General features: G+C 37.8%; 1 protein-coding gene across 1 annotated transcript; it reads right to left on the reverse strand.

Moving 5' to 3' along the window:
* Positions 1-826: 826 nt before the first annotated feature.
* Positions 827-11661, reverse strand: LOC127961823 (uncharacterized). Its single transcript, XM_052561096.1, has 7 exons — positions 11435-11661; positions 11200-11345; positions 6752-7031; positions 6520-6656; positions 2573-2855; positions 1855-1909; positions 827-946 (listed from the first exon to the last, which is right to left on the reverse strand). The coding sequence occupies exons 1-7, from the start codon at positions 11659-11661 to the stop codon at positions 827-829; spliced, it is 1248 nt and encodes a 415-aa protein (XP_052417056.1).
* Positions 11662-13332: the final 1671 nt, after the last annotated feature.

A 13332-nucleotide genomic window follows, 5' to 3' on the forward strand; every position in this document is an offset into this window, starting at 1 on the left:
TGCTTCAAGCAGTTCCTTATTTACTTCTTCTTGCACGTTTAATCGTGGATTGTGTTACTTATTTATGGAAAATAATTACTGTTTACATCTGCTGCTTGTTCTGTTGACAAGGACAGTTCCCATAAACGTAAGCGTTCTGGCCAACCCAATGACCCAAGAAGAGTTTGGGACAAGAGGAGAGAAAGTGCAAGGATCAATATTAGTGATGCATTTTCTAGATGGAGAGAGCTTCACGACAAACTTCAACTAGAAAGAGATGCCGGTATCATAGGGTATCCTTTCACTGTTACGCAGACGACACACAAATGCATGTACCAATCAAGATAAATTATCCTTCTACCCTTTCACCATTTCTAAGTTGTTTAAAGCTAATGGGGCTTTCACTTGATGAATGGACGACTCAAACCTGAATACTCATGAGTTTAACTAATCAATTCTGTTTCTAGCTCAGACTACATTGGTTAAGTTTATGGGGTTGTCACATGATGAAGGAACGACTCAAACCCGATGACTTGTCAGATAAGAGGTGAGGTGAGCTAATCATAAACTGAAGACCAGGTAAACAATGAATTAATATTTTTTGTTTCTTATAGCATTATAATTTGCATTGCTTGTAGTGTGGTCAACGTTTGCGTAAGTAGTAGATGTGTTGGGGAAGGAACACATAACATTTTAATTATCTTTTGCTAAAATGAACAAATTGACTCCATAAAAGATTAGTTCATTTTGCTGACTGAAACTTAAAGGTTTGAGTGGACATTTGTAAATGTTATGGGTCTCACTTCCGGACTTATTCCAGTTATTTTTAATTGGTTAAATTGGTGTCTTACCAGGCTGAGACAGAGGACCCAGAGGTGAATGACTGGAAAGCAAACAGTTTATTAGAGCAGTAGAAAACGTAGAGAACCAAAGGCAGACGAGCTCCAGCTCTCGAGGGTGAACGCAGCTGGCAGAACAGAAATGGGCCACAAAGGGGAATGAGTCCAGGGCTTGTCAGAGGGCTTATGGCGAGCAGGTGGCCCAGATCAACAACATTAGACTCAGCACCACAGATGGCAGGTAACCAGTCGAGCTCTGGCAGCAAGAGGACTGGACAGAGAACAGGTAAGACGAGCACGGACTATACAGCACAGACGAGACTAAGACTGAGATAAAACTGATGATTAGTAAGGTGAGGATAGCTAGGAATGAGACTCTGAGTAACATATAAGCGTATATAATAATCTGGCAATTGCAATCGCAAACAGCTGAGTAAAAGTGGCAGTAATGACAGGAGAGAGAGAAAGAGAGGGAGAAACTCAAACCCATCTCATGTCAATTTTAATGTCTTATCTTAATTATGAACACAATGGTTTGTATTGTAAACTATTTTACAATTTACTGTACGTTGTTTTTTTCCCTATAATGTGGTGGCATACTAGCTTACTAGCTTTACTGCATTTGGGACCATTATTTACAGTAATAGCCTTACCTTATACTGTTTATTCATATAAGTAATTTTCCTACATTGTATGTATACCAGGTTTTCGCTGAGCAGCCGAACCGGGGACCCGGCAGCTCAGCGGCGGTACAGCAACCATGGCGACGGGACGTGGCATCTCCGTTGCCTCATTCAGGGAAAGAGGGTTACCATACGCAACCAAGACGTTCCATTTCAGTCGGTCACTCTCGACGCCACGTTGGTGACCGACGAATATTGCATCCTTATCAAAGCGCCATGGGTGCTGCCCCCTCCAGTGCAAGCCACCTGCACCCCTATTAGGTGTAGGCCGGGGCTCAGAAAAAGAAGCTCCACTCACCAGTGTCAAAGCACTACCTCACTGGGTGAGATTGGATAACACTGGGAAAACGTACCCGGTCTGCTTGGAACCGGGAGGCTGCAGAAGCCCCATCCTTCCCGAATGGAGGTCTAGGAGGCAAATACACATATAGCATCCATTTAGGAGTAAACAGAGAAATTTGAGGTGATTAAAACCCTCTTGGTAAGGCAGAAGTCTGCCGGGGAAACTCGGGCTCTAAGGCTATATCATGGACTATACACATACGAGTACTGCTTAGGTCTCAATATAGAACCCACCCTTTCATGTTTCTCACGGATTCATCATGAAGGTCTGGCGCCGGACGTTACGCCGTGTCCAGCTGCTTAGGGTGATGGAGGATCTCAACAGGGTCTACAGTACGGACTCTCCGGAGCAGTTTAAGCAAGCTGACACTAACCGGGGTCTCTCAGTGCCACTACCCGTTTGAGGTGAGAACACAGGAGGATACCGGCTCTACACGGAGGCTATAGAACCTAGCGAACATGTTAGGGGTCACCCAGTCCGCAGCTATACAAATATCTGTCAGCAAGGCACCACGAGCCAGCGCCCAGGAGGATGCAACACTTCTAGTTGATTGAGCTCGTAACCTGAACGGGCAGGGCACACCCTGAGCCTGATAAGCCAGGGTTATGGCATCCACAATCCAGTGGGCCATCCTCTGCTAAGAGACAGCACTCCCCTTCTGCCGGCCTCCATAACAGACAAAGAGCTGGTCTGAGGTCATGAAGCTTTGTGTTCGGTCTACGTAGTACCTTAATGGTGGGACGGGACAAAGCACAGCCAGGGCTGGATCTGCCTCCTCCAGGGGCAGCGCTTGCAGTTTCACCACTTGGTTTTTGAAGGATGTAGTGGGAACCTTGGGGATGTAGCCAGGCCGGGGCCTCAGGAGTACCTGGGAATCATCCAGCCGCGAGGGCTCGGGACACGGTGGAGGATTCCACTGGAGCCCTACCCTCTCGGCAGCCCAGGAAAGCATAGCTGACATTTCGAGGTCCGACTCAGGCCTTGCTACCATCCCAGAGGGCGATCCGTCTTCTTTAAAAAGACGCACCCGTGGAGCTCTTTTAGAGATAATTTGCTCTTTTAGGAAATGCTCTTTCAGTGCTGAGGCACACAGGGGAGATGGCCGCTTGCCACATGACAGGGGATAGTGCAGCCTGAAGTGTGCAACCCACTCGATACTGGAACGACCGCCGCTGTAGCGCCATCCCGCCAACACAGGAAGCTTCCCAGAGCATGCTGAACTCACAGTTCACCGTAGACACAGTCAAGGTAAGCAGAACGACACTGTCACTCGGCTTCAAAGCGAAAAGCTGGTATGCATTGCACCTGCTGCCTTCTTATACTCCCGCAGTGATCAGCGGCAGCTGGATGCAATAATTGCATGCCGATGTGCATTGGCTCATTTAGTTTACATTCAAAGTAGATTGGTCTATCGAAGCGATATCCCATATTTGTCGGTCACCGACGTGGCATTGAGACTGAAAGGGAACTGCATATTCAAGTGCTAAAAAGTAAGTCAATAGAATTCTGCATGTATAAACATGCAGTTTGTCTCGTTTTTTTTTCTCTGAGACAAATGAAGGTATTTCTGAAAAATCAGAGGTTGTAAATTAATGGCTATATGCATTCACAGCTTCATTCTTGAATTCACTTTTGTTAAACTGTGCCTGTTTTATAGAGTTGTTGCTATGTTGGTACTGTTATTTTGTTTGTGGGATAGAATGTTAATTTAGAATGTTACACAAATTTGGCAAAGTGATCTTGGAGTGGCTTGCTATCAATCAATTTATGATTATTTAAAAAGTCAATAAACAGACACACCCACACTATGGAAGCTTTCCAAACTTTTCTGGATTTATTCAGCAGTCAACCCATGACAACTTACATCACAGCAAAGAATCAATGAAAAGCTTTTGGGTTTAAATCCTTAATGAATATCTCTTATTTAAACAATTTAAATCATGTTTAAAATTAGGGTGACCCTATTTTGTGTCCACATTTTTTTTTCCTGGCCAGGGTTTTAGATAAAAGTCTCTAATGATATTCTCATATTTAAACAGTTTGAAACATCTTAAAAATAAAATATCTTGAAGAGGCAGCAGAGTACATTTGTGATCGGTAATAAGCATTTACTTAAGTATGTTGTTCAGTCAGCTTAGTTTTATTATCTAATATTCTATGTAAGCTTAAAGAAGGCAGCAGAAGTGTTTGAAGAGGATTTACATGGTTAATACATAATTATGAAGAAAATCTAAATCAATTTGAACTTTCCAGGATATCACGGTACTTTAACACAACCTGTGAATAAACACATTTTGAATGTTACATCGCATGGTTTTTATGGTTTTTATAATCAATAACATTCATTCATCTTATGGCATACATTACTGTGCAGAATGCAGTTGTGCAAACAAACTCACTTTTAGGAGTGTTCACCTTCTGAATCACCCGTACAGGGGTTTGAATCCAACTCAGCTTCACGTTTGTGAGTCCTCTGTCAGCCAGAGCAGATACCAACTGAAAATAACATTAGTACTGAACAAATTAGATCAAAATATCACAATACGAGTGTATTAAAAAATAATAGTATACAGAAATCAGCAGTTTCTGGCCATGCAGCCTTTCTCTTTGGTTTTATGACTTATTTTATAGACATTTTTATTCGTAATATAACTTTTAGGTATATTAATTAAAACGGCTGGTTATACAGGTTTTGAGACCCCCTGCATGTACTTTAATGTAAGTAAAGTATTAAAGTAAAGTGTTTAGATGTGTTTATGTGAATGGTTATATATAACATGTACACCAGGGGCCTGTTTCATAAAACACACTAAGTAACGCAGAGATTGAAGCCCAATACCTGATTTGAAATAACATAACAAATCAGTCGTGGCTAAAGGTGTTCCATAAATGACTATTTAAGTTCATGAAATCTCATTAACTGTCATAAAATAAGTCATAAAACCAAAGAGAAAGGCTGCATGGCCAGAAACTGCTGATTTCTGTATACTTTTATTTTGGGTCTGATAATAAAGACAAACAGTTGTACTGTATGTAAGAGAGTCATTGGTAATATCAATGCATTCCTATTGGTTCATCCCGCAGCACCAGTTCTGTTTACCTATAGTGGCCCGCTAGGGGTCTCACAATCAACGCCCAGTCTCCAAGCCAAGCCGGCTTCTTACACATTTCAAGTTTGAGAATAGGTTGAGATCATTTCGGCCCCAAGGGCTCTAGTCATTCGCTTTACTGGATCAAACTGCTTGTTCGAGCGAACGCCAGTTATCCTGGTTCGATTAGACTTTCGCCCCTTTACCCAGCTCAAACTGGTTTGTTTCCCAGCATGACTTTCCAAAGTGACTGAGCTTGAGCTATTTTAATCAACTGACAATAAATCACACTAACTGAAATAAGCCTGGCTTATTTGGTAAACTTGTTTTATGAAACAGGCCCCAGGACTAAATCATTTGTCTTGGAGATGTGTAACTACAGCCATAAGGAGGCGCTGTAGACCTACTTCAGAATAGCATGTGCCTGGTGTCATGTGAGCGCATTCTGACCAATTGTTCGGTACTCCTGTCTATTGTATAAGGTGGTTTTCTCACTGGTTTGCAGATTTTCAGTCTAATAATAATAATCAAAGCATGTCTAATTAAATAAAATCAATTAAAAGTTTAGAATCTATACAATTTACAAAATAGTGAAAATGTAACAAAAGTTACATTTTAGGGCCTTATGAAATCTGTTTTGTTGTTCCCATGAATTCTGTTTTATTTTTCCAAAAATAGTTTTGCATTTTAACTCGTATAACGAGATGCTGAAAATGGCAGTGAATTCTCATATGTTTGAGTCTGTGTAGTAAAAGAAAATGTGTCATTTATTAATTTTGTATTAAAAGACGAAATCATTGAAAAGTGTGATTTGATCCATTTGTACAGCCCTGAATTTTTTAATATATATATTTTTTATATTTATCCCAAATGTTTACTTGATCTTACTCTCACCTTTTCCAGAATGAGTTCTCTCATCGTCTGGTCAGTCAAATCAGCTTTTGACTTAAACATCATCCTTGCAATTGATTTTTTTAAAACAGGACCTAATCAAACAAGCATTATCAAACATTCATATGCATACAGTATAGAAAAACACAAATAGTTTGGACCCCAGACAAAGACACATTATTAATGGGTTTGTGTTCAATAAACTATATTAGTGCTCCCATGGCAATATGAACACTAATATGATTAATAGATATTTATATTTGTAGCGATATATATATATATATATATATATATATATATATATATATATATATATATATATATATATATATATATATATATATATATATTTGTTTATTTATTTATTTATTTATTTACTGCCAAAAAACATTAGGTACAAATCATGTTCCTTGAAGATATTTTGTAAATAACCTACCATAAATATATCAAAACTTGATTTTTGACTATTAATATGCATTGCTAAGGACTTAATTGGGATAACTTTAAAGGCAATTTTCTCAATATTGTAATTTTTGGACCCTCTCAGATTCCAGATTTTCAAATAGTTGTATCTCTGCCAAATATTGTCCTGCTTACGTCAGCTTACATATTTCAAATGGTCCCTTATAACTGGTTTCATGATGCAGGGTCACACTAATAATTTATGTCATTCTAATCTACTGCTACAGATATACCTTCTCCAAAAACCTCCACCTCACACAGAGTGAGTGTCTTCATGTCTCCAGGAATGATCAGATTCACGTAACGTCCCTTCATCTCTCCGCACGAGTAGCCGTAAGAGCCTTCTGGAATAGCAGGAATAACAGCACATCTACAGACAGAAAGAGACAGATGAGGGATATAAAAATGCCGTCATATTAGCATCATTCCTTCAAATTTGTGCTGGATCTCTCATCATCTCCTCACATGGGGTTGTTGTTACCATTGTTCTCCAAAGAGTTTCCGATGCGAATCTCCGCTCCGTTTATTTGGTCTACACAACAGTCGATTCTGTTGGTGACCACCACTCTACTAACACTGTACACATAATTCAGATCCAGCCTCCACCATGGGTTAGTCTCAGCACGGGTCGAGGAGCAGCCTCGAGGCAACCCAAGAAGACCACGATTACCATCAATGGCCTTTTCAGCAAACCAGCCATCATATGTTGATGACTGTGTAGTGCTTCCATCTGATGCCAAATTTCCTAGAAAACATGTGAAGAAAAGTGTGAGAGAGTGTTTTTATTTTATATTTTTTCTCCTCGGAAACGAGCAAAATAACGCTTATAATAATAAGACGCTCCAACTAAAGAAAAAATGGTTGTTTTGTTAACTGCTGAATAGGTTCTGTGGAAACCAGCCGTTTTCAGACACATTCTCCAGAAACAGATTACTTTTTACATCTAAAATTTACATTAGCTGTTAAGACTTTAAGAAAATTCACCAATAGCTGTCCTATACTGACTATATGCTTCTCATTTAACGTTTAAGTTTTTAATGGATGGCATGATATTTAACATTGAAAAGTACTGGGCCAGGACTGGTCATCGGGAGAACCGGGATGATTTATTATTATTATTATTAATATTATTTCCTGCTGAATGTACAAAATAATTCACCATTCGATAATACATCTCTAAATAAATCATGAATCCATTAGTAAAGACAAATAGTCAGTCACAATATTGAAGCCTATGCTATAATTATTATGTATTGTAAAATTACAGTGGTAATTTAGCAGAAAAATATTTACATTGTTTTATAATAGGTTTAAAAAAAATACTATACTGTAGTTAAACCATGGCAACCACAAATGAACCATGGGTTTGCTACACCGCTAACCATCATTTAACCTTTGCATTTGTAGTAAAACAATGGTTATACAAATCATAATCAATCTGACAGATTACTGATTTTTACTGTAAAAAAAAAAAAACATGGTTAATTTTTGTAAAATAAAAATATGAATTTTGAATATGGTGCATGGGATGGTTTAAATGAGTGTGATATTTCTCCTGCCTGAAATGTTGTCCCAGTCCGGCCCTGTCTATAGCAGTGACTCACCTATCAACTCCCCGTAGACATCAAGCTCACAAATACTAAGGATCTTTTGATCTCCAGGAATATGAAGAATCACATAACGTCCCACCATTCCACATGAGTAGGTTTCTGTGAGTCCAGAATAAATGAAAGGATGTTCGGTACATCTACATACAGAAAGGACAGTTTATCAATTTCTGTTCATTGTCAGTTGTAGACAAAGATGAGAAGTAAAAACTCACATTGGGTTTCTGTAAATATCGTCACGGAAGTTGCCGACACGAAGAACCGCCCCGTTTATCCTCTGATAACTAGCCAGATCATCTATGTTAGCAATGGCCACTCTTTTCACTTGGTATTCATTCAGCAGATCCACTACAAGCCACGGGTTGGTCTCTTCTGTGGTTTGCGTACAGGTGTGGTGTGCACCATCAACAGCAGATCTAGTATCCCAGCCTGTGGTCTGCGAGGAAGCGTTCACGAAGCGCCGTAGCGCTACATTCTCTAGAAAATGTTTCACGGATCAAGGTCAGTAAAATGCATTCTTCACCTTTTGAACTGAAGATTGCCAAGACCACAGAGAGTGTGCTATTTACATAAAACTCTGACCCTTAAACCCATCTTTGTACTTAACCCTCTGGGGTTGAAAAAAAGTGGACATGCATTTTGTTTAAAAAAGTGGATATGCGTTTGTTTATTTCAGTTTTGATCTTACAGATAAGAGCTATACATCAATCGAATCTAATAACAACAAAACTTTGTGTACTTATACAATAAAGATAACAAACGCGTCATTAAAATGAACTGTAACTCATTGAATACTCAACGAAGATATATATATATATATATATATATATATATATGTGTGTGTGTGTGTGTGTGTGTGTGTGTGTGTGTGTGTGTGTGTGTGTGTGTGTGTGTGTGAAATGAGAAAGAATGAGAAAGAATCATTTTTTTTTTTCAAAATTGGTGATTTTCGTTTTTTTGCAGAATCTATTAGTTGAGATCACAAAGAAGCCTCTCCGTGTTTGAGATAGCAGTATTGGTATATTTAAAAGCGTACATTTTGAGGTTGAAATCAGCTTGTTTGTCGGAGATTCTAGCATGCAGTAGGGGCGTTTCATTGTCTGTCTGTATTTCCATACTGGATAAGCCGGCTTTTGTTTCTTTTATAATTGCCCCCGCCCTCCGAGAGACGCGTGGCTACTTAGTATGCAGCGCTGTGGCCGGCTCTAGCTGATATCACAATTCAATGAAGATGGACGCCGCAAAGATGAACGCAGACGAGCTGAACCACGGCCGTTACACCGAAAATGTTTCGAAGTACTTCTTCGACAAGCCGAATGCTTATAAACAAGCGCTCACTGATTCTGAAGACGATCTGAGCAACGATGAAAGCAGCATAATAAGACTGTATAATATCCGTAATCTACAACTGAGCGAAGATGACGACGAGGAAGAATGTGTTGGACTGGTGTCAGACGAGTTGGACCGTAAGATATCAGAGGCTATATCGTTTCTTATGGGGTGAGTTTCCATAAAAATCAAAGTTTGTCGTTTTGTGTTCATTCTAAGAACACGTACACGTTATCTCATGTTTAGACCTTCCCATATCTACCTATTGTTATTAGCTAGCTCATCGGTTATCATAGAATCATGTTAAAAAAGTCCTAATGCTACACAATGAAATCAATTCACCAAGTTTTATGTAGAAAACCAGCAAATAACAAATAAAATTAGCATCAATATGTACTTTTTGTTAACATAAACATTAAAATAATAACATTAAAAATGATGGCCACATTTGAAAGATTAAATATTTTTTATAAAAAGATAAAACTCACATATTTCAGCCTATAAATCATTTTTATAAAAGTCAAAAAAGATAAATTACTGACATTTACAATGCAAATTCTCCTTTATTATTAATAGTATGCGGTCCGATTTTTTTACCGTTGTGTCTGTCGTTGCTATGCAGGGGGTATGGCTTATCTAAATCAGATGTAAATGAGCCCCATTGTCACTCACAGCAGTGAGAACTGCAAATCTTCAGAGGCTATTTCTGCTTTTTGAGCTTTTTTGAGTGCCTACCTTCAAATGGCCACAGCTTCTCCAAATATTATCAGATTTCCATGTGTTACACATCCTTGGAAAGCTTGGAGACTACACTTTCAGAATCTGTGAATAACTCAAAATGCCCCCGAACCGACTTGTGTCCCTACTTTCCATGATTGGTCACATATATATATATATATAGAAAGCTTGACATGTCTACTTTTAAACTAAAGAAGCTTTATTGAAAACTTATGTTCTGTGATAGTGCGACCATGTGCTGAGCACGCTTTTGATAATATAAAGGCCTATGTGAAGCTCGCGGCGTGTAAACAAAGCACTGAGAATGCACTGGTCATGTCACTGGTCACTTCACGCTGAGAGGAATAGGACCGAATTCAGCTCACAAAAGACTCGCTGTGAAAAATGAAGAATGAAGCGGTTTGATCCAGCACAGATTATAAACATGAGTAGGTCTTATTTCATTAATCTACTTGTATTTGTTTTCATAATACTTTTATTTTTACTAGTTAGACTTTTTCCAAACTATAATCCATGACTAAATGTATAATAAAGTTAAACATTTTGAAGTTTCATTCACATTTTCAAAGATTTTCACGGTGCCAGGATTATTATTATTCTTTTTTTTTTATTTTAATTTTGTTTATGTTCTATAACAGAAAGCAATATGATATAAAAGTAATATGAGTTATAATGTTGCTAGTGTAATGTCAGTAACAATGATTAGACAAAACTTTACTGTGATAGGTTATTCTTTGTTCACAAATATAACCATATGTTTATAACTAGTTTTTGAATTGTATAGGCCTACATACAAAGCATGATTGTGTTTATGAATGTAACTAAACTTCTGTTCGTGAATATCTGCTCTGTTGTAAATATTTTTAATCTGTCATGCCCCATCATTGGGGTTTGTGATGATCTGAGGTCTAAATGTATCAAGTAAGTTATAAATATCATTGATAAAAATGTGCTATGTGGTAATTGTGTTTTCTATAAATTACTACTTATAAAAGAGAGCCTGAAAGAGAGACAAAGCACATAATTGCCTTCTCTTTCATGTTCATTTGCTTTTGTAATAGTTCTTTTTAATATTTTAATATTTCTTAATTTGTCCACACTTTGACTTTAAGCAGAACCTCCTGAGAATAGAGACACTGACACAATCTCTATTGATGTGCACTTTAGCAGCCCTACACTTTGTTACAGGAATTCAATTAGACTGCAATCTACAACAATGATTTACCTAATTAATGTTACCTGTGAAATACCCGTAGATTTTCACCTCACAAAGAACAAGAGTCTTCTGGTCTCCGGGAATATGAACAAACATGTAACGTCCCTCCATCCAGCCGCAGGAGAAGTTGGCCGTTTGACCAGATGGAATGGTAGAAATGACAGTACATCTACAGACAGAAAGATCATCTGTTATCTGTTTATATTCCTGTTACCTGCAGCCACATAAATCAAAGATAAATGTTGAAGAAAACCTCACATTGGGTTTTTGATAATAGTAGGGGAGTTCCCGACACGAATCACTGAACCGTTTATCCAGTGATAATTATTGCTGTCTGCATTAGTGATGGCGATCGTTTCCACTTGAACTTCCTGCCATAACTCCAGTCTCCACCACGGGCTGGTCTGTGTACTGGAGTGGGAACATGTGCCACGGTCACCGTCGGCGGCACGACTAGCATCTAAGTTCCCATATATGCTCGACATGGTTGCGTATTGCCAGGGAAATGTGACGTCTGGAAGATATTTCAAGAATCAACATCTTTTCAATTATTTATGGACTTCTTTCTTCAAAAACTTTCTTCAACAGTGTTTGATTTAAATAACCTTGTTTATTCTGTCATATTCAGCTCACTTTCATAATGACACGCTGAATTTGTTTGACTGATTTAATGAAGTCCTATGCAGTAATGGGTTAGTGTATTCAACTATTAGAGGTGTATAATCTAAAATAGGGACTGGAGTATTATTTAAAATGCATTCTTGCAGAGCATTTTTGTTGTATGGACCGACACTGTTTAATTTAAAGCATTTGGCAAAAAGTCTATTTCTTATGAAATCCTATTGCTTTTTTATGGGTAAAAAAAAAAAGTTTCCCTAAGAAATTAATTAAATGGCACCAAATTGAATAAATACAAATAAACTGAAAGATTCTTACCATCTGCTCCATTTGCAATTTCTTGAACTGATAAAACCCCTGTGTAAACAACAAGATTCAAATGAACCTTGGAGATTAGTTAAATGCAATGTTTATTTGAATTGCACATATCAGAACATGACTTGGTTTTCTGGGGTAGCAAACTAGTTTTATTGAGGAACAAATATGTCAAGTAATTTTCACAGTAATTTCTAGAGTGACAAAAGCAAAATGAGCAAAATCTGTATGATGATAAATAAATAAATACAAAACATGAAAAAAGTAACACTAAATCATGAGTAAAGTGGTTTTAAGAAATCTTGAGGTGTAAACATGCTGTAAATCTGCAGTACATAGTGAAATGAGTGTTAACTAACATAGAAACAGAACAAATTCACTGCACAATGGAAAACTTGGCAAACAACTGTGTTGATATTAGTGTGAAACTAGAAAAATAGCAGATACATGGGTTGCACTTTATTTTACAGTACGTGTACTAACATGTACTTATAGTTTACTTACAGTGTATTTATCTAAGAAAGTTCTGGTAATACGAGGTAATTACATGGGGTAGGGTTAGGGGTAGGTTCAGGGTTAGTACCTAGTTACTACATAGTTATTGTAATTACTATAATAAGTACATAGTATGTACATGAGGAACAGGACTGTAAAATAAAGTGCTACCGATAAATGAATGTTGTACGTTACCCAGTAAGATCCACAGGTACTTGTAGAGCTTCTTCATGGCTGATTTAAGGCGTCTGATTTTTGTTCTTAGGTTGGAGAGTGTAAGTGATATCAGTCACTGGACAGTCTGTGTAAATGTACATCATATTACACTGTCTCCCCTCCCTTCTGTCTCATTGACACACCTCTCTCTCTCTGTCTGTCTTCTTTAAACTTCATTTAACATAATTAAGTTCTTTTTTGTCTAAAATGTTCCAAAAACTACTGTATTGGTGTGAAATTTTTGTCAATCAAAGTTTTATTGATTACTTTTATATTACCTTTGACCTAATTTGTTTAACATATGGACTTAAGTAGGATAGTCTTGTAACACAGCACTGATTGTCACAAGGTTAGTATTCATTACAATGGTAAAATATAGTATAATGGATATTTCCCCTAAAAAGCCTGCAAGCCCCCAAACTTAGACATACAGTTTTATGCAAAGGTTTTGGCACCCCTCTGAGACTGCATAATAATGTGCTCTTTATGAGAAAATATCATAGTGATTCAGT

The sequence above is a fragment of the Carassius gibelio genome, chromosome B7, assembly GCF_023724105.1.
Source record: "Carassius gibelio isolate Cgi1373 ecotype wild population from Czech Republic chromosome B7, carGib1.2-hapl.c, whole genome shotgun sequence".
NCBI classification, from domain to species: Eukaryota; Metazoa; Chordata; class Actinopteri; order Cypriniformes; family Cyprinidae; genus Carassius; species Carassius gibelio.